General features: G+C 46.6%; 2 protein-coding genes across 2 annotated transcripts in view; both read right to left on the bottom strand.

The window, feature by feature from the left end:
• The window catches only part of LOC146068713 (protein unc-13 homolog A-like), a 334,746-nt gene that overhangs the window by 80,936 nt on the left and 228,048 nt on the right, over positions 1 to 25,762 (bottom strand). The gene's annotated exons all lie outside the window — the stretch shown is intronic.
• LOC146068551 (uncharacterized) lies at positions 775 to 9,269 on the bottom strand. The gene is made up of 2 exons (XM_083179243.1): positions 2,015 to 9,269; positions 775 to 1,302 (listed from the first exon to the last, which is right to left on the bottom strand). The coding sequence occupies exon 1, from the start codon at positions 7,570 to 7,572 to the stop codon at positions 5,650 to 5,652; it is 1,923 nt and encodes a 640-aa protein (XP_083035369.1). The 5' UTR covers positions 7,573 to 9,269; the 3' UTR covers positions 775 to 1,302; positions 2,015 to 5,649.

The raw sequence follows: 25,762 nt of genomic DNA, 5'->3' as shown, positions 1-25,762 counted from the left end.
CCCCTATGGGTAAAAACTTTAGGAGATTTTGGGGTACTCTTTACCTAGAACGGCGCCCACGATGTCCATCGCGGTCATCGGGGGTAAAAAATCGCGGGCATCGCGGGCACTAAAAAGTCGGGTGGGATGCGACGGACGCGATGCTCGCGATTTCCCCATAGGGATCAATGTTAAAATTTTTCAATGGACGCGATTTTTCACTTCAATGCCTCAATGGACGCGATTTTGCCATAGGAAACAATGTTAAATGGGCCACAGAGCCCAAATAGGCACCCTGTACAGTGAAATGTCCCCCAAAATTGGTAACGACACCTGCACGATCAACGCGAACCCGAAGCGTGGCGAGCGCAGCGAGTCCGCGAGGGGTGGCGGTACGCGTCCTCTGACCTTTTCATACCCCCACTATCCACGTCGGCGTGGAGTTGAGAATAGAATAGTGTGGCGAGCGCAGCGAGCCACCGAGCCCGAAGCGTGGCGAGCGCAGCGCATCCGCAGAAGGTATCCGCGTCCGCTCGCCACGCTTCGGGCTCGGTGGCTCGCTGCGCTCGCCACACTATTCTATTCTCAACTCCACGCCGACGTGGATAGTGGGGGTATGAAAAGGTCAGAGGACGCGTACCGCTGCGCTCGCCATGCTTCGGGTTCGCGTTGATCGTGTGGGTGTCGTTACCAATTTTGGGGGCCATTTCACTGTACAGGGTGCCTATTTGGGCTCTGTGGCCCATTTAACATTGGTTCCTATGGCAAAATCGCGTCCATTGAGGCATTGAAGTGAAAAATCGCGTCCATTGAAAAATTTAACATTGATCCCTATGGGAAATCGCGGGCATCGCAGCCATCGCATCGCACCCGTTACTGTAGTGCATGCGATGGCCGCGATGCCTGCGATGGGCGCCGTGCTAGGTAAAGAGTACCGATTTAGGCAAAGCATGATGAAATTTGTTCAGTATTAATGGCTTTAGCAATAACACATGAAAAGAATTAGGAATCCTTAAATAACTTGGCAATTTTAATTTGCAGGCAACTGGGTTGAGAATATGTATTATCGGGAATGGCCCAATGAATCGAGGTGCAAACTTCATCGAAGGAACACGTAGACGAAGATTTCGGGTGGAAAGCCATACCTTGTCTCCTATTTTCCAAGTAGGAGCAGCTCTTCTTTTTCGATCTTCAAACCTTTTATACCTTTATGAGGCTTTTGTTAGAGATTTCCTGACTTTTCTCCAATGATGTCGAAGCTGCTGGAGAGACAAAGTTATGGCTGGTACAGATGTCACAGGTACTTGCTGGAAATCAGGAACCCTAGGATGGAAGCCACAATTAACAAAGAAAGGAGTAGAAGAAGAAGACGAATGGTATTGGTTATTATGCCCAAATTCGGCCCACGGCAATACTTCCACCCAGTCATCTTAAAAGGAGGAAACATGTAAACGAAGGAAAGTCTCTATGTCTTCATTGACCCTCTCCGTCTGACCATTGGACTGTGGGTGGTATGCTGTTCTGAAATTAAGCTGGATTTTAAGAACTTTACACAGAGCTCGCCAAAATTTTGCCACAAATTGTACACCCCGATCGGACACAATTTCCTCAGGTAACCCATGGATCCTAAAAATCTCTTTAATAAATAATTCAGCCAGTTTGGCAGCTGAAGTTAGACCTTGTAGAGGTATGAAATGAGCCATTTTGGAGAATCTGTCTATGACGACCCAAATGGTGGTATAACCCTCTGATGGTGGAAGATCAGTGTTAAAGTCCATCGATAAATGAGACCAGGGTCTTTTGGGAATAGATAATGGTCTTAATGGACCTACTGGAGCAAGATTGGAGGATTTGTGTTGGGCACAGTGAGGACAGGAAGCAACATAGTCTTGAATATCTTTTTTCAGATCCGGCCACGAATACTGACGTGACAGGAATTCATAGGTTTTCTGAACCCCTGGATGGCCAGAAAACTTAGAGTCATGGGCCCAACGAAGAATCTGTTGTCTTGAATTAGACTTGACAAAAGTTTTACCTGGTGGTACTGGAACTTGCACCGTTGTTATAGCAAAAGCCAGTGGATGGACAATTGGGCTTCCTTTATAGGATCACGCTTCCTCCTCAGTCTCCCATGACCTAGACAAGGCATCCGCCTTTCGATTTTTTGCTCCAGGAGAGAAAGACAATTTAAAATTAAATCTTGAAAAGAATAGTGCCCATCTGGCTTGACGGGGATTAAGACATTGAGAATTTTTCAAATACAGCAAATTCTTATGATCAGTAATGATATTAATAACATGAATTGTCCCTTCTAAAAGATACCGCCACTCCTCCAAGGCCATTTTAATCGCTAATAATTCTTGATCCCCTATAGCATAATTCTGTTCAGCCGGGGAGAATTTTTGGGAGAAAAAGCCACATGGGTGCAACTGTCCATCAGCTCTCACCTGGGACAGAACTGCACCAACACCAATGGCAGAGGCATCAACCTTGAGAGTAAAAGGCAAAGAGACATCTGGTTGAGTCAACACTGGTGCAGAGATGAATTTATTTTTGAGCAGCAAAAAGGCATCAGCGGCTTCCGTATCCCATTTGTCAGGTGGAAAAGTCTTTAATGAATTTCCTGTAGTAATTTGCGAAACCAAGGAATCTTTGGATACCCCGGAGAGTGTGAGGACGAGGCCAGGACTAAATGGCCTCTACTTTTGCTGGATCCATTTCCAGACCGGACACCGATACGATGTAACCTAAAAAAGGTATGGATGTTACTTCAAAAGTACATTTCTCCAATTTACAGTATAGAAAATTTTTCCTGAGGCAGGAAAACACTTCCCTGACAATCTCTCAATGTTTTTGTAAGCTGTTGGCAAATATTAATATATCGTCGAGATAGACCACCACATGTTTGTAAAGCAGATCACGAAACAGTTCGTTCATATAAGACTGGAAAACTGCTGGAGCATTGCTTAACCCAAAGGGCATGACAAGATATTCATAATGTCCATCTCTTGTGTTTCCACTCATCCCCTTCACGGGTGCGAATGAGATTATATGCACCGCGAAGATCCAATTTAGTAAAGATGGTGGCTCCTTTAATTCTGTCAAAAAGTTCCGTGATGAGTGGTAGTGAATATCGATTTTTTATAGTGATTTCGTTTACCCCCCTATAGTCAATACAGGGACGTAATCCTCCATCCTTTTTCTTTACGAAAAAGAAGCCTGCCCCTGCAGGAGATGACGAAGGGCGTATGAAACCTTTGGCCAAGTTTTCCTCAATGTATTTTGACATGGCCTGTGTTTCAGGTACCGACAAAGGGTAAGTACGACCTCGTGGAGGCTTTTTCCCTGGTACTAATTCGATAGAACAGTCCCATGAACGATGAGGAGGCAATTTATCCGTGGCCTGTTTAGAAAAAACATCAGAAAAGGGGATTTTGTACTTACCGTTAAATCCTTTTCTCAGACTCCATAGGTGACACTGGAGAGTTACAGTGGGGAATAGAAGGCGACCACAGGGAGCTTGGGCACTTTAGAATAAATTAATAGTGACTAACTCCTCCCCTTCTACTTCCTCTCCTAGGCAGTTAAGTATGTGCCCGGAGGGAGCTGGAAGAAAGGAAAAACAACCCACTTCCGAGAGGAGGTCAAACATAACATAACAAGTCACACACACACTCACATAGAGTGAACATATAGTTTGAAGAATAGCATTCATAACAGAATGAACTAATCCATAAAACTTAGTAAAACTTAGAACTCAGACTGAGTACAGTAGTCTCTTTAACCTCAGGTAATTGACCAGAAAAAAGGATATAAAATATCCAAAAAAAGGCGCTGGTGTATGAGTGCTTGGCTAATAGAGCAGCAGTCTAAAAAAAGGGGGAGTCAGCCCCAATACAATGGTGAAGAAGAAGAAAAGTGGTCGACTGCGCTAGGTGGATGTAAATGATTAACTATGCACAATGAATGGAAAAAGGTCAGGTGTATGATGAAAAAAGTTATACAATTTATTAAAATTAATCACATATAATAAGACAATAAAATAAGATAAAAAGTGACACTGATATTTGTATTCACCCTTCGGTCGGTCATAAGAGTACAATCCAGTTGGTAGTTTTTATAATTTGTAATCCATTCGGAAGAATTTGATGGGTGGATCCACACTTGGCAATTTCTTGTAGCTATGTGGCAAAGTGAGGGGCCAGTTCACTTTGTTAGTAGACCGCAGAATTGGCAAATTGGGGACACCGGTAGTGAGGGAAATGGTGGAACCTCTGTATTCAGATCGGGCTTTATTAAGGGGGTGGCGTACCTCCAGGTGTTGTGAAGCCACGGATCGAAGTCCAGGGAACCAAGATATAACATCCACTGTTGGTGCAATGCGGTGATATTGATAGGAGCAGTTCTGCTGGGAGTAGAATTCTCCTAATTGCAGGTGCTGGAAACCGCGAAGCGGCCGCCGCAAAAGTGTCAAACTTGTAAAAGCGGACAAAGGTCCTCTGACCAGACCACGTAGCCGCTCTACATAGATCCTGTATAGAAACTCCACGGGCAGCCGCCCAGGAGGTACCCACCGACCTTGTAGAATGGGCGGAAATTGAAGAAGGTGGCACCCTAGAGGAGGCCACATAAGCTTGACGAATTGTCAATCTGATCCACCTGGCCAGGGCCTGCTTGGAGGCTGGCCAACCAGGACGCAAGGAGTCATAGAGGACAAATAAGGCATCCGACTTACGTACAGACTCCGTTCTGGCCACGTAAATTCGCAAGGCCCGGACCACGTCCAGCGCCCTAGACTCCTGTGAGTCCTCCCGAAAGGCCGGCACCACAATAGGTTGGTTTATGTGGAAAGCCGAGACCACCTTTGGGAGAAAAACACTAGAGGTGCGCAGCTCCGCTCTATCCTCATGGAAACGTAAGAAGGGTGCCTTACAAGAAAGAGCACTGAGCTCCGACACCCTTCTAGCTGAAGCCAAGGCCAATAGTATGACAGTCTTCCAGGTGACGTATTTTAGTTCCACCTCCTCCATGGGCTCAAATACAGAGGACTGGAGAAAAGCCAGTACCACGTCCAGGTCCCATGGAGCAGTAGGAGGTCTGAAGGGAGGTTGCAGCCGCAACACCCCCTGGAAGAAAGTCTGTACCTGAGGAAGAAGAGCCAGCTTCTTCTGGAAAAAAAAATGGAGAGGGCGGATACTTGAACCTTCAAGGACCCCAGCCGGAGTCCTGAGGCCAAACCCTTTTGCAAGAATAGCAGTAATCTGGCCAGTTTGAAGTTCACCGGAGAAACCCTCCTGGATTCGCACCAGGCCACATAGGCCCTCCAGATGCGGTGGTAATGCACCGAGGTAACCTGCTTTCTGGCTCCTATCATGGTTGGAATCACCGCCTGCGGGATCCCTGCCTTCCTCAAGATGGACCTCTCAACAGCCATGCCGTCAAATGAAGCTGCTGTAAGTTGGGACAGGCGAACGGACCCTGTGTTAGCAGGTCTTCGCAGAGAGGCAGAGGCCATGGCTCGTGTACTAACAGGCCTGTTAGTACCGTGTACCACGACCGGCGAGGCCAGTCCGGGGCAATGAACAGCACCGTCACCGACTCCCGTCGGATTCTCTGCAGAACCCGAGGGATGAGAGGCACTGGAGGAAAGATGTAAAGGAACTGATCCGTTCAGGGTGCCGTGAGAGCGTCCACAGCCACCGCCTGTGGATCTCTTGTCCGAGCGCAGTACCGGGGCAACTGATGGTTGTGTCTGGAGGCCATCATGTCTATCTGCGGACAACCCCACCGACGGGTCAGGGTCTGGAAGACCAGAGGGTTCAGACACCACTCTCCGTGGTGTACGTCCCACCGGCTGAGGTAGTCCGCCTCCCAATTTTCCACGCCTGTAATGAAAATGGCGGACACGGCCCCTGCGTGCTCCTGCACCCAGCACAGAATCCTCTTTACCTCAATCATCGCTGCACGGCTGCGGGTGCCTCCCTGCTTGTTGATGTAAGCCACCGCCGTGGCATTGTCGGACTGCACCCTGATGTCCCTGTTCCGGAGAACCACTTCTGCCCGGAGCATGGCGTAATACACTGCTCGCAGTTCCAGCACATTGATGGACATCTGTGCTTCCTCCGGGGTCCACAGTCCTTGGAAGTGGAGGCCCAGCGTGACCGCTCCCCAGCCCCTGAGGCTGGCGTCCGTGGTGAGGAGCGTCCAATTGTGAATGGCGAACCTCCTCCCCTCCTGCAGGTTGCTGGAGTTGAGCCACCACGCCAGTGACGCTCGAGCCTGATGGGAGAGAGAGATCCTCTGCTGTAGAAACAGGTGTGAGCCTGTCCACTGGCGGAGCAGACACAGATGGAAGGGGCGAGATCGAAACCGCCCGTACTGCACCGCCTCGAACGTGGCCACCATCCTTCCCAGCAGCTTTGTGCAAAGGAGAACTGTGACTGTTCGATGCTGCAGCACCAGTCGAACCGCTTCCTGCAGGGACAAGATCTTGTCCATGGGGAGGAACACCCTTCTCTGGACAGTGTCCAGAATCATCCCTAGGAACAGGATCCTCTGCGATGGGGTCAGCTGTGACTTCTGGATGTTGAGCATCCAGCCATGGGACTCCAGGGTCCGAATTTCCATCATGACAGCCATCACTTTGGTAAATACCCGAGGCGCAGAGGAGAGGCCGAATGGGAGGGCTCGGAACTGTAGGTGATAGTTCTGGACAGCAAACCGCAAGAATGCCTGGTGAGGAGGCCAGATTGGGATATGCAGGTATGCATCTTTGATATCGATGGATACAAGAAACTCCCCTGTTTCCAGGCCTGCAATGACAGACTGGAGAGACTCCATCTTGAAGCGAGTGAACCGCAAGAAGGGGTTGAGCTGCTTCAGGTTCAAGATGGGTCTCACTGAGCCGTCCGGCTTGGGAACCAGAAAAAGGCTGGAATAGAAACCCCTTGCCCTTTCTGGTTCCGGGACCGGGATAACCACCCCTTGATCCCTGAGCTTTTGGATGGCGGCCTGTAAGGCCCTGCCTTTTTCCTGAGAAGCTGGCAAACCTGTGGGAAAAAACCGTTGAGGAGGAGGCAACAAGAAATCTATCTTGTAGCCTACTGCTACCAGGTCCTTTACCCATGCATCCTTGCATGAACCGGCCCATACCTGATGGTAAAAGAGAAGCCGGCCTCCCACCCTGTGATCTGGACAGGAGCTGGGGGAGTCATGCTGAGGGCTTTGAGGTAACCTTTGCATCAAGTATTGGAGCACTGGCTGATCCTCTGCCTCTTCCTCGGAAGCCTCTGGAGCTAGTAGCCGCTCCCCTAGACCTACCCCTGAATCTGGGGTGGGCCGAAAGGACCGAAAGGACTGCCCTCCAGTAGTAGGAAATGACCTACGTGGGGGAGGGGCTGCAGTGGGCAGGAACTGAGACTTACCCCCTGTAGCCTGCGAAATCATTTTGTCCAGCTCTGGACCAAAGAGGGCCTCCCCAGCAAAGGGTAATGCCTCCACCGCCTTTTTGGAGTCGGCATCTGCATTCCACTGTCTCAACCAAAGAGTACGGCGAGCAGAAACTGAGAGAGCAGAAATACGGGCCGCAAGCATACAAACGTCTGAAGAGGCTTCAACCAAGTAACCTGCAGCCTCACGTATGTGTTCCACTAAGAGCACTTGCCCCTGGGTCTAGAGAGGAGGCCACCTGGGATGCCCATACCTCCATGGCCCTATTGACCCAGCAACCCACCTGTGCCGGACATTGTAAAAGACCAGCGGCTGTGTAAACATTCTTCAGAGCACTCTCTAACCGCCTATCAGACACATCTTTTAGGGTAGAGGCACCTGGGATGGGTAACACTGTCTTTTTAGACAAACGTGATACCGAAGAATCAACAGCAGGTGGCGTCTCACATGACTTTCTAGCATCCTTAGGAAAAGGATAGGCAGTAAAAAATCTCTGAGAAACCTGAAACTTTTTGTCTGGGTGTAACCAGGCTTTTTGCAAGTGTTCATCCAGCTCCTCTGAGGCTGGGAAATATGCAGACTGTTTTTGCCTTTTAGCAAACACTGAGGGACGCGCAGCCGGTCTCACCTCCTCTGCTACATTGAGGGTTAACCGGACTGCTTGTATTAAGTCCTCTAAACCCTGAGAAGGGACATCGGTGTCCTGCATAAGCGGAGCATCAGGCTCAGCATCAGGCTGAGCATCAGGGTCATGAAATTCACCCTCCTCTAGAGCTGGCATGTCATCATCTGTATCATCTAACAGAGGGACCTGAGGAAACATCCTACTAGCAGAAGCCAGTCTAGGGGGAGGGGGTGAGGAGGTGTCTGCATGCAATGCTCTAGACAAACTCTCCACAGCAGAGGTTAACTCTGCCTGCTGAACCCTGGCTGCATCCCTATCTTGTCTGGCAGAAGATAACTCAGAAGCTAGCTGAGAAATTACTGTAGACAATTGTGAAGCCCATACAGGAGGTTCCTGCCCCGATGTAGTTGGGGTGGGGGCTGGGGATGCAGTACATGAGGGACATAAAATGGCGCCCTCCGCGTGTGGCGCGAACTTATTGCTGCACTTTTTGCACACAATCTTTTTACCAGCCATCATACACTCCGCAATCTTACACAGAAAGGAGAGAAAGATGGAATACCGGACAGGAGAGGAGGTATAGGAAAGAGGCAGAGTCTGCCACGAGGCCGCTACGCGCACTGTATATAAATATAACTTGCGCCGGCTAAGGGACCTTTTTGGACACAGTCCAAGCTGCCCTGACCTCCTATGTCCCGCTGTGACTCACTGAACCAGGGTCACCGGCACTTCACAGACGCTTCGAGGGAGCCGCGGATCACGCTGCTGCTTCAATGGCCGCCGCTCCTACAAAGAAGGAGGAAGCGGAAGTACCCAGCATGCCGCGCTCTCGCTCCTCAGGAATGGCGCCGTGTTTAAAAGTGCGCTGCCGCGGCTTTTTACACAGAATCCCCCGCTAGCGGGGAATCAGTGTTATACTTACCCCTGCCGTAGCTGTCGGGTGCGGCATGCTGAGTGGTCCTCGAGGCGCACTGCAAGCAGCGGCGACGGGACCTCAGGATCAGTGGATCCTGCAGCCAGGTACCGGAGGCGAGCTGCATGCAGCTGCGACCGGACCTGCCGACAGCGCCCGCGTCGCAGGCAGGTAGGGACAGGGAGCTACCTGCCTGTCCTCTTTGCTGATTGTAGCATCATTATATTAAAAAAAAAAAACTATAAAGCTCAGGAGTGAGCCTTGAACGCACCCAGCTCCCGCAGGGCACATGCTAAAACTGCCTAGGAGAGGAAGTAGAAGGGGAGGCGTTAGTCACTATTAATTTATTCTAAAGTGCCCAAGCTCCCTGTGGTCGCCTTCTATTCCCCACTGTAACTCTCCAGTGTCACCTAGTGGAGGAAAGAGAAAACTCTTGGTATTGAATAGGTAACCCTTCTGGTACTTGAAGAGAGACTTGACGGGTTGGTGCCACAGAGTTAAAACATGATTTCGTACAATTAGTACTCCAAGTTTGGATTTGAGAAGTTACCCAATTGATACTGGGATTATGGGTACATAACCAGGGGAGTCACAGGACGATTGGGTAGGAGGATTTGGGGATGACAAAGAACTGTATTCTTTCTGTATGTAAACCAATTTGCAGAGTTAAAGGTTGGGTTTTTTGTGTGACAGTCTCTCCCAATATCCAACTCCCATCCACTGCAGTGAGAAATACAGGGCGATGAAGCAGTGTAGTGGGTAGATGCCAATGCTGAACAACATCAGTGGTGATGAAGCTTTCTGCTGCTCCTGAATCGAGAAGAGCTGGCAACTGTCTGACCTGATGTTTAACCTGCAAGGAAACTTGAAGAATACAATCTTTGTTATTTAGAGAGGTAATAACAACCCCTAACCTGCCCTCTCCTTTACAGGTTAGGATCTGGCATTTCCCGGCTTCTAAGGACAGGAATCGACGGAGTGCTGGGGATCAGCACAATACAGACAAAGGCGTTCAACTTGGCGATGTTTACGGTCAGCTGGAGTCAGTTTGGAATGGTTAACCTGCATAGGTTCTTCCGCTGATAAAGAGGATGGCTTGGTAGCAAGAAAAATAGGTTTAGGATCAGATCAGTTTCTCTCTTGATTCCTTTCTCTGAGCCTCAGATCAACTTTTGTGCATAATGAGATTAGATTTTCTAGCTTGGGAGGTAGGTCTCTAGCAGCAAGCTCATCTTTGATTTTGTCTGAGAGTCCATTCATAAATGCTGCTAAAAAGGCCTCCTCATTCCACGCCAACTCGGCTGCTAGGATTTTGAACTAAATTAGGTATTGACCCACTGTCCTGGATCCTTGACGCAGCCTGAGGATTTCTGTAGCGGTGGAACTGACACGCCCTGGTTCATCAAAGATGATTTTGAAAGTAGTGATAAACCGGGTATAATCTGCTAGTAGAGGATCTGATTTTTCCCATAAGGGAGATGCCCAATTGAGGGCTGAGCCAGTAAGGAGAGATATCACATAGGCCACTTTGGACCTCTCAGTGGGAAAATACGAGGATTGAAGTTCAAAATGAATCTCACATTGATTGATGAAACCCCTACAATTCTTGGGGTTCCCATCAAATTTAGCTGGAGTAGGCAGTTGAAGGTGAGCAGTAACTCCTGTCGTAGTAGGCATAGGTCTAGACAATGGTGCAGATGTAACTACAGGCCCTTGACATTGCAACGTAGTTTGAATAGTGTCCGGTCTTTGTGTCAGACCCTGGAGGGCATGAATAACCTGCTCCTGAGCAGCCTCCGGTTGATCCAGGCGAGCTGCAAGTTGTTGTACAGGAACAGCGCCTCTCTCTGGACCTGATGCTGGATCCATGGAGTCAGTACAAACTGTCACGCTCTTGGAAGCACCAGCTGCAGAGTAACGTAGGCTGGGTGCTTTAACGTAGGCTGGATTGCATCCATGACAGAATGGAGTGAAACAAGTAATATAAAATTAAATTGATTTAATAAAGGTATTGCAAGACAATGATACTGATGGCATAAAAGATATATGGCAAATATGCAGATATAAAGTCAATAGTCCAATATATTATTGCAGAAGATGATGATGCTTGGTCTTTGAAAGAATATTGTATTATTGCTTGAAGAGTTGTAGAAATAAAGAATCGGATTGGATATTTGAAGAATGAAGGATTGGTTGAAGATTGGATGATTATATTTGAAGATTGGATGATAGGATTGAATGATTTAATTGAGAGTTGGATGATTGGATTTGAGGATTGGATGACTGGATTGAGAATTGAATGATTGGATTGCAGGTTGGATGATTGGATTGAGGATTGGATGATTGAATTGAGGATTGGATGATTGGATTGAGAATTAGATGATTGGATGGAAGGTCCGATGATTGGATTGAGGATTGGGTGATTGGATTGAGAATTGGATGATTGGATTGCAGGTTGGATGATTGGATTGAGGATTGGATGATTGGATTAAGAATTGGATGATTCTCATAGAGGCAGTTTGCGGTTACATAGTGAACACAGCGGACACAGCTCTTCCTGTGCACCACCCTGTCCCTACTTCTGGTACTTGCCCCAATATTTTCTTCCTGTGTGCCACTGCTCGGTGGTGGAGAGTACGTGCCATCAGGATGAGTTTTCCACTAAATAGCCTGGGACTTCAAAGCAATTCTGGATTTGAATCAGATGTCACACAGCACCTTTATCTCCTGCATCTTTGACCCCTCTCTATCTGCATTCTTGCCCCATCACACTTGTACCACTACTTATTTTACAATATGTGCCCTTGCTTACTTCCTCCCTTGTGTCTCTGCCCCCTCTACACCTTTGCTATTGTCCTCTCCCCACCTATACCTCTGCTTAACCACCTTTGCTTCCATTCCCTTTCCATTTTTCCATCTCTACAGGGTAAATATAAGATGGGTTTATATTGAAGATGGGATATTGCCCATAACAACCAATCAGATTCTATTATCATCTAGAAGGTGCTAAATAAATAAGACGTAGAACTCCCAACTTAGTAAATTACCCCCACCTGTTTCTCTTTATGGAGATTTAATGTAGGGACACAGTGTAGTAGTGATATAGGGGGTGATCTAATCTACTCATTAAAAAGCAAGTTTGGCCCCGTCCTGATGGTTGTGGAACTGCGCATGCCTATGGTCTTTTATGCGCAGGTCCCCTTTGCGAACGGCTTCGGCAACTTGCATAGTCGCCAAGCCGTTCGCAGGGATCAGGGCGGGCCGGGGCAGGTCAGTGGTAGGGACAGGGGTCACCCATGGGAAAGCTAAGCGGTTTATGGGCATCCCCATGAAAATGATAGGCATTCCCATGGTAATGCAGGCAGGATGATGTGGGCCAGGAGTGGGTGGCCATCACAGGACGTCAGCCGCACACCCTGTCTTCATCTTGGTGCTTGCAGATAAAAGTTAGTTTGCACTGACTTTTATTTGCAAAGCCAGGAGAAATCATTCGATGGTCAGCGACCATCTAATAATTTCTCTGACAGCAGCAGCAACGAGCGGATGTGTTTTTGTAACACATCCCCTCGCAACCAAACGGCGGCAGGGGGGCAGGTATTCGGCAGGGTGGGCTCTCTGGTGCTCAGTAAACTGCAATCTTTGCAGCTGCAATTTGACATGCATTCTTCGCAGCTAACCAAGTCAACCAGAATCAGTCCCCTAAAGTACCATAGCAATGTGGCGTGGAGAAGAAGTGCAGGAATATAGTGCAAATATGTATTTCCTAAGAATGCATGTATAATTGCAGCTACATTGTGTTTTTAACATGTAATTTCAGTGACAATTCATATATCAAGTATATGATACACCTTCCTTGGGGGGGGCGCATCAAGAGAGGAGAAGGCCAGTGTGCAGTCTTCATCTGTACACCCTTCCCTCTAACAAGCAGAGTAATAGACTCTGGGCACTACAAGACCATACCGCCGTCCCAGAGTCTAGTGCACCTACTGTGCATGCACATGAAACAACGGAAATAAGCTATGCCATTTTCTGGTGGTGTCAGCAATGCTGTTGCTTCCAAAACAGGACTCCGGAGGGTACATATTAAAAAAAAAAAAAACATTATAGTTATGCCCGTGACATTTACAGTAGAGCATAGTTAGGATATTACTGTAGCCAATGGATACTCTATTGAACATTATGGTTATGGTTGCTCAAAATATCCTTTGAATCATGGCCGCCGATACGGCAGTCCTTGACACCACATGCCCTCCATGATATGCCCACTGCTTTAGCAACCCACCCAGGAACGCATATAAAAGTTCACTGATCTCCATGTAATTCTGATATGTGGTATCTGACACGGTGACCATCAGTTGCTCAGTTGGCCTCTGATGCACGCGCAGAGGCAAAAAACTGTCCGCTCGCTTCATATTTATCTGGCATCCATCCGTTAATCAGGCCCACAGCACCATTTATACAATTGAGTATTAAATCAAATAGTCTAATGTTGAAGAATGCAGTTGAGGCTATATTAAATAAACATAAGTAAAAAGGTAACGTGAAAGGTAATACAGAGTAAGAAAAAAAATCTGAATTACAGCTAAAATAGAACTAACTAGACTTCAAACCATACAATTGGTAAAATATACAAAAAATATTTCCTTTTATGCAAACATTTCTATCCTTAACGACACTTACGTTATCTTTGTCAAAGGTTAGTGTGTTCTGTGGCCTAATGATCCCTATATTTTGATCCCTATATATGAGATAAAATATTTTACATATATAATAAGGTCACTAAAATGTTCACATAAGCATTGCACTAAAATTCTATATCAATGAAATGGTTATTGATAAATTAAAATTTCGATTTAAAAAAATGCTAAATAAGGAGAGTGAAATATTTCAATAACATTTTCAGGTGAACTGCACCATGGTTGGGTTACTCTTTTTGTAAAACAATTATTATAGTTGATTAAAGCAATTTCTACACTGCCCTTAGATGCCACCCTAACACTTTTCACTACTGTCCCACTTCTTACCCATCTGTACGTTATTTAAGTGCACAAATCTTGTACAGCAGACAGATAACATCTGCATAAACTTGTACTATTTTGTGTATTTGTCTTTACTTTGCCCTCAGAAGGATTGCGAACATCAGGAAGTGGGATGAGGAATGTGGATTAAGCAGGAAGTGACCCAAGAGTTACAGACAGAAGGGACAGCAACAAATACAGCTGATATAAACATGGGACCAGCGCAGAAGAAGGGACAGGAGCAGGTAGCATTAGCTAACTGAGGGCAGACACAAAAACACAGGACATCTACTTACTATCATCTGCATGGACGGTGAGCAGAGAAGAATAAACAACAGTCAATAATTCAATACAAACAAGCAACGTGTTACCGCACTGCTTAGAATAAATCACGTCTTTAAGTTTCTCAGGAAACTAATATGGTAAAACTTGTGCCATCCAGCCATCTTATCCATATGCAATACAACAATGTAATTTTTTTCTATACAGAACAAAATATGGTAATGTCCCAACCAAGAATTTTGTTCATGATCACATAAATCCTAAAGACTGATTCCCATTTAATATAATAATATATGCTGGACCTCCACTCTGAATCCACTATCGTGTGGCTGTCTATCTTTCAAATCGTCTAGATTACAGTCTAATATCAAAAAGCAGAGATTCTCTCTAGAAAAAAGCATCAAAGAAAGCCTAAATATTTAAAATACAACCTGATTTATAAACTCACTCTATCTATCTATCTCAGTGGGGGCTCCTATCTTTGTGGAATAGGGGGGTTGTTGCTGGCCATGCTGCCTGGTCCTCTGGAGGAGAGGAGACAGGGGTCCCTGCTCCTGACTAGGTCCCGACATCCTGCACAATAGAACTGAGATGTGTTGGGCCAGCATAGGATTGACAGCACATGCGCTACCCCTTAAGCTTCTATGGACTGCATTGGCAGCAGCCCATTGAACCCAGATAGGGCTGAAGATCGGGAAGGGAGTGTCTTCCCACAGGAAGAACACTCTCGGCTAATCACAGCCTGGTCTGGGGCTCCCAATGGGGCTGCCTGTCCTGCAGGTCACTTATAGGTAGGACTTGCAATAGGAATTCAATGTCATTCACAGTCAGGGCCGCCGACAGGGGGAGTCTGGAAGTACTTGAGTCCCGGGGCCACACAGAGGCTAGGGCCCGGGCAACTCTCCCCAGCAGCGCATGGTCATAGTCACTCATCCCCGCCCGACCCTTCACTGTCCTGCTGCTTGTGCCCGCTGCCCGGCTCCGAGTTCACTACGAGCCCAGCGGCCGCGGCAGCACATTCTGACTGCGCACTCATATGGGCTGTCCTGGGCCCCACAATATCTAGTGTCAGCCCTGGTCAAAGTGTAGTCATTGCAGACATGGAGTTTTGTGAGGAATCAAAAAGCCACCATGACCTGGAGTACTGCTGCTTTGGGGATAGCTGTGTGGGGTTGAGACCAGGATACAAACTATTTAAATCTCTCCTATACCTGTACCAATTCTTGGGAGAGAGAATTAAGTATTACTCTCTCAGACTCGAACTGGCAACATATTTTTCTGAATGCAGCTTGAGTTCTATCTGCACCACAATGAAAGAGACACAATATAAGATCCTGATGCGTTGGTATAGATATCCCATCAATTTTATAATTTATTCTGAAGATGTATCTTCTCTGTGGGGACCCTTAGTCATATATAGGGTATTGTTCCCACATGTCAATATTTTGGTCTGCGGTTATTGATGTCTCCCAATGAATCCTGGGTATTTCTCTACCCACAACTCACAAGTTTTGGCTAAATAATCACGCCCACATTCCACTAGGAGAATATAAACAATCTCTCCTTTGTTACCTCAGTAATGCAGCTCGATCAGTCATCCCAGCTCATTGGGTTACTTTATGTCAATGGAGGGTATTTTGCACTCTAGATAAGCATTCTAACTTCTCACATGCTTGGTTGCCCTGGCCGGGGTACTCCTGAGATTATAATAAAACCTATACAGTATGTCCTCTTGCTAATGCTCTTTGACATTTGTATCCTTTCTCAATACTACCACCCCCCCTCCCCGTTTCTCATTTCTGCCTATCTTTCTTATTTTTTATTTTTCTCTACTGTTTTACTGCTTCATTATTATGTCATTGTGCTCTCTTGTTTACCCTGATTATAGATGTTATTAATTAATTCTTAACAAATTTTGATATTTTAAAATGATAACTGTACTGTATATGTCACTGTCACTGTCACTCTGTCACTGTATATGACTAATACTATTATTAAAAACAGAATAGAGACATACCTCACTTAACGACCGGTTTCCATTCCTACAACTCAGTTGTTAAACGAACGTGTATAAAAATACATAATACAAGTACAGTACACTTTTAAATAAAGAAAAGTCATACTCCTCTACTCCTATTCTCTGACATGTCGCGAAGACAGTGCAAAATATGCTCAACGTAAGTATGAATGAGTAGGCAGGACGCAAGGGTGGGGTCGTAAGTCTGAGCAGTCACAGTGCAGTCGATAAAAGAAGGCCGGGTCATAAGTCTGAGCGGTCAATAAACAGGTAGGTGAGTAAGGAATGTCTGTATACAAAAATATACAGGGCCGGTGCAAGGCACCGGAGCGCCCCAGGCGAGTCGGGCTGGGGGCGCCCCGGTGCCGGGGGGGTACCTGTCGTTCGGCGCTGTCTATTTAAATCTGGCGGCGGAGGCAGCGGGGGTCCCTGCGTGCGCCGTGCTGCCAGAGTTTTCACACTAGAAGCGCTTCCGCATAGCCCGGCGGATAGCGCTCGTGATTTTTAATGGACTGCAGGGACCCCCGCTGCCTCCGCCGCCAGATTTAAATAGACAGCGCCGTAGGACAGGTACCCGGGCGGCACAAAATGCCGCCCTCCAGTGGCCGGCGCCCTAGGCAAATGCCTAGATTTGCCTAGTGGTGGCGCCGGCCCTGAAAATATACAGTATATACAGTATACAATTGTACAGGAAAAATGTAGGCACTATAGCAATATGTCATCTTTGTTACTGTACATATATCTTAATACATAAGGTGTCTCTTGTGGAAGAAATAGATTGCAGCTTGCGTAATCAGATATGGGTACATATTCCACAAGGTCCATGGCTGCTATAAGTCCAAAAATGCTCCTGGAAAGCAGAGGCATACGGAGGGCGGAGCCACCGGAGCTCATGCTTCGGGCGGCGATTGGTCGAATGGCGCCGCCGGCCCGAACCCCCCGGCGCAAATGTGCTTTTCTTTAGACGCAGCCGCCGGCGGAGTACTTATACTAAGCTGAGGCGTCCCGTCCTGAGTGCTTATTGTAAGCAGCGCTGCCCTGCACCTCCCCGTCACCCGGCTGGCTGGACTTACTGCTCTACATCCCCCAGCCGCCTGAGCAAGGGGACGGAAGCTGGGCAGAAGACACTGCTGCAGCAGCTTCCTGTGTTGGGAACATGAGCTACTGTAAGCAGGACTCTGGAGGCAGAACTGTAAGTACAGAGTCACCTGACCCGGCCACCACCTAGACTAGCACCTTGACATTTATATAGGGGTGAAGGGTTGACCATTAGGGGACAGCAGCATGGCTCCAACTACTGTATACAAAAATGATATATACAGTCACAGTGTTACAGCGTCTTATATAGCGCAGCAGATTCTGTTACAGTGTCTTATATAGAGCAGCAGATTCCGTTACAGCGTCTTATATAGCGCAGCAGATTCCGTTACAGTGTCTTATATAGTGCAGCAGATTCAGTTACAGCGTCTTATATAGCGCAGCAGATTCCGTTACAGCACCTTATATAGCGCAGCAGATTCCGTTACAGTGTCTTATATAGCGCAGCAGATTCCGTTACAGTGTCTTATATAGCGCAGCAGATTCCGTTACAGCGTCTTATATAGCGCAGCAGATTCTGTTACAGTTTCTTATATAGCGCAGCAGATTCCGTTACAGTGTCTTATATAGCGCAGCAGATTCCGTTACAGCGTCTTATATAGCGCAGCAGATTCTGTTACAGTTTCTTATATAGCGCAGCAGATTCCGTTACAGTGTCTTATATAGCGCAGCAGATTCCGTTACAGTGTCTTATATAGCGCAGCAGATTCCGTTACAGCGTCTTATATAGCGCAGCAGATTCCGTTACAGTGTCTTATATAGCGCAGCAGATTCCGTTACAGCGTCTTATATAGCGCAGCAGATTCCGTTACAGTGTCTTATATAGAGCAGCAGATTCCGTTACAGCGTCATATAGCGCAGCAGATTCCGTTACAGCGTCTTATATAGCGCAGCAGATTCCGTTACAGCGTCTTATATAGCGCAGCAGATTCCGTTACAGTGTCTTATATATTTTAAATGTAACATGTTAGCCATGCCCCCAATTCATTAGGGGGGGGGGGGGGGGGGGGCGCGAAATAGGGCACCATGGCACCTAGCTACACGGCTGCTGGAAAGACTGTTAAGTGCTTAGGTTTGGATTTTTATTGATAGCAAAATGATTTCTCATGAAGTGTGCCATGTCGAACTGGTTGAAATGTTTACATGTAATTTATCTATATAGACATATAGTCAACATTCAAAATCTTAGGGCTAGGATTAGGGTATGTCAACATAATGAACATTGCACTGTGAATTATATATTATGACATTTCAAACTGATCCCCTGCATCCAGACTGGAGAATAAGTTACCTAAAGAGGCGGGAGACTGCCAAAGTCCTTGGTTTAGCACAATCGTACATGCATAAACTATATTACATGATTTTAACCAATTTTGTATTTGAACAAGGAGATTGGGGAGAGCTGTGCCAGTCGCACAGAAATCACAAACTTATTATGCGGGTGGACCCTCTTTGTGCACTATTAGTATTCAATATTTCGATATGCGAGGGTGTGCTACCATAGACACAGAATATATTGGGGAGGACAGAGAAAGGGTGTCTTTGGTTGGTGCACTAAAAGAGATTTTAATAATAAAACATGACTTTTATTGGTTTCATTAAAATAGTTGCGAAGATATAAAAAAACATGAAAAACACATAGGACAAAATTGAGTGATTTAAAAAAAAAATATCCTCACCTAGTGGGACCCCACTTCACACTGTCCCTGAATAATTTTATAAAGCACGGTGGTTGAAATTTAAGAGTGGAAAAGTTATGTCTGGTATTGACAGTTTTACTGTCAATATGACAGGTATGCCACACATCATGATGCCCCTTGCACAATATGCAGAACACCATAATGCCCATTACACATTTTGCCACACACTGTAATTCCCCTTACATAATATGCCATGCACTATAATGCCCATATGACATTGACACACATTATGCTACACATAATGCCCCGAGTACTCCTGCATATGCCCACATTTATGGCGTTGCTTATTCTTAACACCCACACCAGTTGCGAAAAGTAGTTGCTCTGCTTACAAGTAGTGCCCACAGCAGTTGCCGACAGTAGTAGCGCTGCGTAACCATACACCCACTCCAGATGCTGACAGTAGTACCTCTGCTTATACATAACACCCACACCAGTTGCCAAAAGTAGTTGCTCTGCTTATACACATGCCCACACCAGTTGCCTGAAAGTAGTACCTCTGCTTATACGTAGTGCCCACATCAGTTGCCGACAGTAGTAGCACTGTGTAACCATATGCCCACACCAGTTGCTGACATTAGTAGTGCTGCCTGTACACATGCCTACACCAGTTGCCGACATTAGTACCGCTGCCTCTACACGTGCCTACACCAGTTGCCGACATTAGTAGTGCTGCCTCTACACGTGCCTACACCAGTTGCCGACATTAGTACCGCTGCCTCTACACATGCCCACACCAGTTGCCGACAGTAGTAGCACTGTGTAACCATATGCCTACACCAGTTGCCAACATTAGTACCGCTGCCTCTACACGTGCCTACACCAGTTGCCGACATTAGTAGTGCTGCCTCTACACGTGCCTACACCAGTTGCTGACTTTAGTAGCGCTGCCTGTACACATGCCTACACCAGTTGCCGACATTAGTAGCGCTGCCTCTACATGTGCCCACACCAGTTGCTGACATTAGTAGTGCTGCCTCTACACGTGCCCACACCTGTTGCCGACAGTAGTACCGCTGCCTACACACTTGCCCATACGAGTTGCCGACATTAGTAGCGCTGCATATAGATGTGCCCACACCAGTTGCCGACATTAGTAGTGCTGCCTATACACGTGCCCACACCAGTTGCCGACGTTAGTAGCGCTGCCTATACACATGCCCACATCAGCTGCCGACATTAGTAGCGTTGCCTATATGCGTGCCCACACCAGTTGCCGACATTAGCAGTGCTGCCTATATACGTGCCCACACCAGTTGCCGACATTAGTAGCGCTGCCTACATATGTGCCCACAACAGTTGCCGACATTAGTAGTGCTGCCTACAAACGTGCCCACATCAGTTGCCGACATTAGTACACTTACACTTTACAATGGTGGCAGCTCATCCTCTCCTGTTTCCTGGTGTCTTCAGTCAGCCAGCCTTGCTCCCTTGTAGCTCCGCCCCTTCTGGGCCATGTAGCCACGCCCCTCCGTCGTGTAGCTCCGCCCCCGTTCGGACCCTGCCGATGACTATCTGATAATGAGCCAGGAGGGATCTCTGTGCCTCCGGCGCTGCTGCCTGGGATGAAGTGTGACAGGCGCAGCAGCAGCAGCCGGCAGGCACGGAGGACAGCAGAGGATGCAGAGCAGGGACAGTGGCGCCTCTCCTGCACGGCGCCTACCTGCTTTGCATCCTCTGCTGAGTGGGTAGCGCCGGCCCTGCCTGCAAGTGTCCTGAGGTACCCCAGGGTGCCTAGGCACACAGTTTGGGAACCACTGCAGTATATGCTAAGAATTTATTTAGCACATAAAGCAGGTGGTACTGGCCAGTTGGTCTTTATTAAAAATTATATAGCAAGAATATAGCAATTGTAAGTATATTTATTGTTGGCATTATTGGCAACAAATGGGGCCCTCTATTACCTTTACTCTAACATGTACATCAAAGGGGGTATCCTATTACCTGCAGTAACTTACTGCACAAGAAAAAAATGGCTTCTAAATCGGTCATTTTGCGACAAATTACCAAGATCGGAGAAAAACACATTATTTACTAAACTGACATCTTATAAGTAAGACTGTTTCCATCTGAAGCTATTCCAACCTATTCAATAAGGGCTGTTTTTTCCAACAGGTCAGAATGCACCAACCTGTGGAAAACCAGGTGGATTGGTGGAATAGCCGCAGATGCACCTGCTTTTGACGGAAACACGGCCAAATCCGACATATTTTGGCACCCCGTTTTCCAGCAATCTCAATATGACTTGAAGAAATGTCAGATTGAGGCAGGGAGGACAGTGCCGGGTGAACAGCAGCAGTACACCCCGCGCTGTCCTCCCATCCTCTCGCCCCCCTCCCACACCCTCCTCCATCGCTCACCGGGTCCAGCAGACGGGTCAGATTAAAGCAGCTCACCCATCACTGTCCCACCTCCTGCAACCTCCCGTCTGCCTCTCAGCTGCCGCTCACCTGGACCCGGCACCGGCCAGGTGAGCAGTAGCAGACAAATCCGATATTCGGATATGGCCGCTGATTAAATAGGTAGTGTCCGTATCAATTCCGTGAAAAGATGCTGCCCTATGTATTTTTGTGACAGTCATTGAGGCAAAGAAACATACTGATTGGGTATTTGTTTTTGCTTGTTGGCAGTCAAAACAAACCCACTGATAAGTGTCAGCATCGGGGCTAATAGGATAACCCCAGGTAAGACAATTGGCCTTGGCTAATTGGATACTGCACACATTTTTTAGTTATTTACTTTTCTCAAACAATTATATGACATGCTTCCGAAAATATTTATATTTAATACTGTATTCTAAAATAAACTAGACATGCAGCTGATCATCAGCAATTATCACAGGTAAAAATACAGTGTAATTATTTAATTCTTGATTATTACCTCTACCATATCTTTTTTTTACTGAGGGTGTGATCATTTTGCAGAAATCCGGTTTAACGAATATGAAAACCATTCTGATTTAATTAATGTAGAAACAATTATGGTATACTTCTGGTGTACTGTGTAGGACAGGGGTGTCCAAACGTTTTGCAAAGAGGGACAGATTTGGTGAGGTGAAAATGTGTGGGGGCCGACCATTCAGCCTGACATTCTTTGAACCATTTATCACATCAGAATGGTCCCCCACTCTGCTCCAATTCACTGTATGTCCCCCAGCATGCCCCACTCACTGTATGTCCCCCAGCGTGTCCCTTCACTGTATATTCCCCTGCCTGACCCTCCCTTCTCGGTATTTCCCCCAGCCTGCCCCCATTAACTTTATGTCCCCCAATCTACCCCATTCACTGTATGTCCCCCACTCTGCCCACATTCACTGTATGTCCCCACCTCTGCCCCATTCACTGTATGTCCCCCACTCTGCCCCATTTACTGTATGTCCCCCACTCTGCATCATTCACTGTATGCCCCCCCCCACTCAACCCCCATTGACTGTATGTCCCCCAGCATGCCCCTCCTTCACTGTATATTCCCCTGCCTTACCCGCTTTCTCTGTATTTCCCCCAGCATGCCCCCATTCACTGTATGTCCCCCAGCATGCCCCTCCTTCACTGTATGTCTCCCAGCGTGCCCCTCCTTCACTGTATGTCCCACAGAATGCCCTCCTTCACTGTATGTCCCCCAGCATGCCCCTCCTTCACTGTATGTCTCCCAGCATGCCCCTCCTTCACTGTATGTCCCAAAGCATGCCTCTCCTTCACTGTATGTCCCACAGCATGCCCCTCCTTCACTGTATGTCCCCCACTCTACCAACATTCACTGTATGTTCCCCAGCCTGCCCCCATTCACTGTATGTCCCCCAGCCTGCCCTCCATCACTGTATGTCCCTCACTCTGCCCCCTTAATCGATGCAGACAGCAAGGTAAAGGCATGCTCACTGGGGTCCCACCTCTAGAGTCCTGTGCTGTACGTCCCACGTCAGCCTCCAGCCGGCCGCTTCCGGCTGGAGGCTGCAGGTCACTTGAAGTGCCATCATGGGCCGCAATTGGCCCCCTGGCCGGACTTTGGACATGCCTGGTGTAGGATAATGGTTCATACTGTATAATCAGTGTATGATTCTTATTACACTGTGAAACAGCCAATCTTTATTATGCCAGGTATTTAAGAGTCAATTTCGATTGATTTTGTTCTGAACATAAATATGCCATGCTTATTTTTTAATTGGCCCTAGTTTTTGAGATATGCATATGTCTCCTTCCAGCATTAGTGAGGAGATATGAATGTGTTATGTGTCTCAAATGTGACTACCAGCTACATTATCACAAATATTTTTTTTTGTTTGCTATTGTTAAAAGAAGGTAGTTGTTAAAGTCGAATTAGTACTTAGTCTTAGACAGTCATTGAGACAAAGAAACAGACTGACTGTTGCCCAGTATTATGGATGTATAATCATGGGACAATTTTGATAAGCTAACCATAAGCATTTATTAAACTGTACTGGTATCATTTGTGGGAATATTTAAAAAGTAACCACATTTGATTATAATGCATTTAAAGTAGAATATTTAAAGCTACAATGGGTAATGTTATTACTTTGACATATGTATGTGCTGTTAATGGGAGACAGGCTCCAGGTCTGGGTCCACCCCAAAAGATTCCAAGTCCACAGTGGGGTATTTGTAATCCAATATGCAGGTAGCTGGCAACAAGAACGGGGCTAGAACAGGCTCCAGCCCCGTAGCTGGCTCCCCACTGTGGAATTGGAATCTTTTGGGGTGGACCCAGACCTGGAGCCTGTCTCCCATTAAGGGAGAGAAAAACCATCTATTGCAATATAGCAAAAATTGGTGCTCAGATATAGGATCTGGACTTCCACCATTTCTCCACAGGGGAGAACCACAGTTGATGCGGGACTGGTAACTATTGCTCATTATATAAACGTGATATTGTCTCAGCTAATAGTGCAGCCATATAAGCCTCATAGCCAGCCCATGCCTTATGTGGTTTATGTTGTATGTCTTGTATGTCTTATTTGAGTGTTATGAAATGCACATTTTTATTGTATAATATATGACCTTTTTATTAAAAGAAGGATTTTTTACTTTTTCAATATTGCCTCATTGTTAATTCATTGTTGAGTGGAGCAGCGCCACCTAGTGGTGATATTTTATATCCCCACACATTTCCTTGGTTTCCTTCTGACGGAGTTACACATACACTCTGTACAGGTGGCAGCAGCTCTATCCAACTATATCATTGATTTAAGGGTTTGATCCCCCTGTGTCTAAAACAGCCAGTGCTACTGAGTTAGTAATTCACTCCCTTCTTCTTTTGCCAATCTAAGTGATAGGTGGCGATTTCAACTGGGCCCTAGATCCCCTCCAAGATGTAACGCCAACCCCCAGCTCTTCTTCGCACTCACAAACCAGAGAGGTTAAGCGCTTGTTACACACTCACCAACTGTCAGACGTTTGGCAGATTAATCATCCAACTGAACGAGATTACACCTACTACTCACCCCCTCATAAATCTTATTCCAGATTGGACTACTTCCTCTTGAACCATAATTATCTACATCTAATGCAGGCCCCTATCATTGGCTCCATAACTTGGTCCGATCACGCCCCTATACATATAGATTTATCTCTAGACATGACCCCTAGACAACGTTCCTGGCGCTTTAATGATTCTCTACTCTCGGACCCACACTACAAATCTCAGCTAGACGAAACTCTAGACACATACATAGAACACAATGTCACCCCTGACGTCCCTGACATGGTGATCTGGGAGGCGCACAAATGTGTTATGAGGGGAAAATGTATACAATTGGGGTCACTTATCAAAAAACAGAAACAAATCAACGACCTCCTCCAGAAAATCCATATACTAGAGACCACCCATAAGGCATCAGTCTCCTCCACCACATATGTAGAGCTTACCTCTGCTAGGTCTGCTCTCAATAACTTATTGCTAGACAAAGTGAAAATAGCCATTAAGAAGTGTCGTAATCGATAGTACCGCTGGGGGAATAAACCGGGCAAAATGCTCGCTAGGGCACTCCGAGCCCAAAGGTCTCTTTCTTTTATCCCTTCTATTAAAAATACTCAAGGCCTAACATTACATGACACAGATTCCATTGCAACTACTTTTTGTTCATACTACTCATCCCTATATAACTTAAACCCCCCAAAATCCCCAGACGCATTCGAAGAACAACAATACCAAATTAAATCTTACCTCACGAAAATTGGTTTCCCTACACTAACCGATGAGCTCAAAAATTACCTTGAGAGACCTTTTACAGAGACTGAGCTAATGGAGGCAATTAAGTCAACCCCCTCTGCCAAAAGTCCGGGACCAGATGGTTACACCATCTCTTACTACAAAGCTTTCAAAGACAGACTTCTCCCTCTATTACTTTGGGCTTTTAACTGAGTAAACGCTACTCATCCTTTCCCCCTCCAATCCTTAGAAGCTCATATCACAGTTATCCCTAAAGAGGGCAAAGATCCTTCCCTCTGTCCCAGCTACTGTCCCATTTCCCTCCTCAATATTGATGTGAAGCTTTACGTCAAATTACTAGCGAATAGATTCAAACACCTACTGCCTGCTATTATTCACAGTGACCAGGTTGGCTTTGTACCAGGTCGCGAAGCTTAAGATAACACCTCTAAGAAAATAATCCTTATACATCACCTTACAACCACTAAAACCCCTGGTATTCTTCTGTCAACAGATGCC

The sequence above is a fragment of the Crinia signifera genome, chromosome 1, assembly GCF_055691185.1.
Source record: "Crinia signifera chromosome 1, ASM5569118v1, whole genome shotgun sequence".
NCBI classification, from domain to species: Eukaryota; Metazoa; Chordata; class Amphibia; order Anura; family Myobatrachidae; genus Crinia; species Crinia signifera.
The sequence above is the reverse complement of the archived record's forward strand: the minus strand, read 5'-3'. Positions and strand labels throughout refer to the sequence as shown.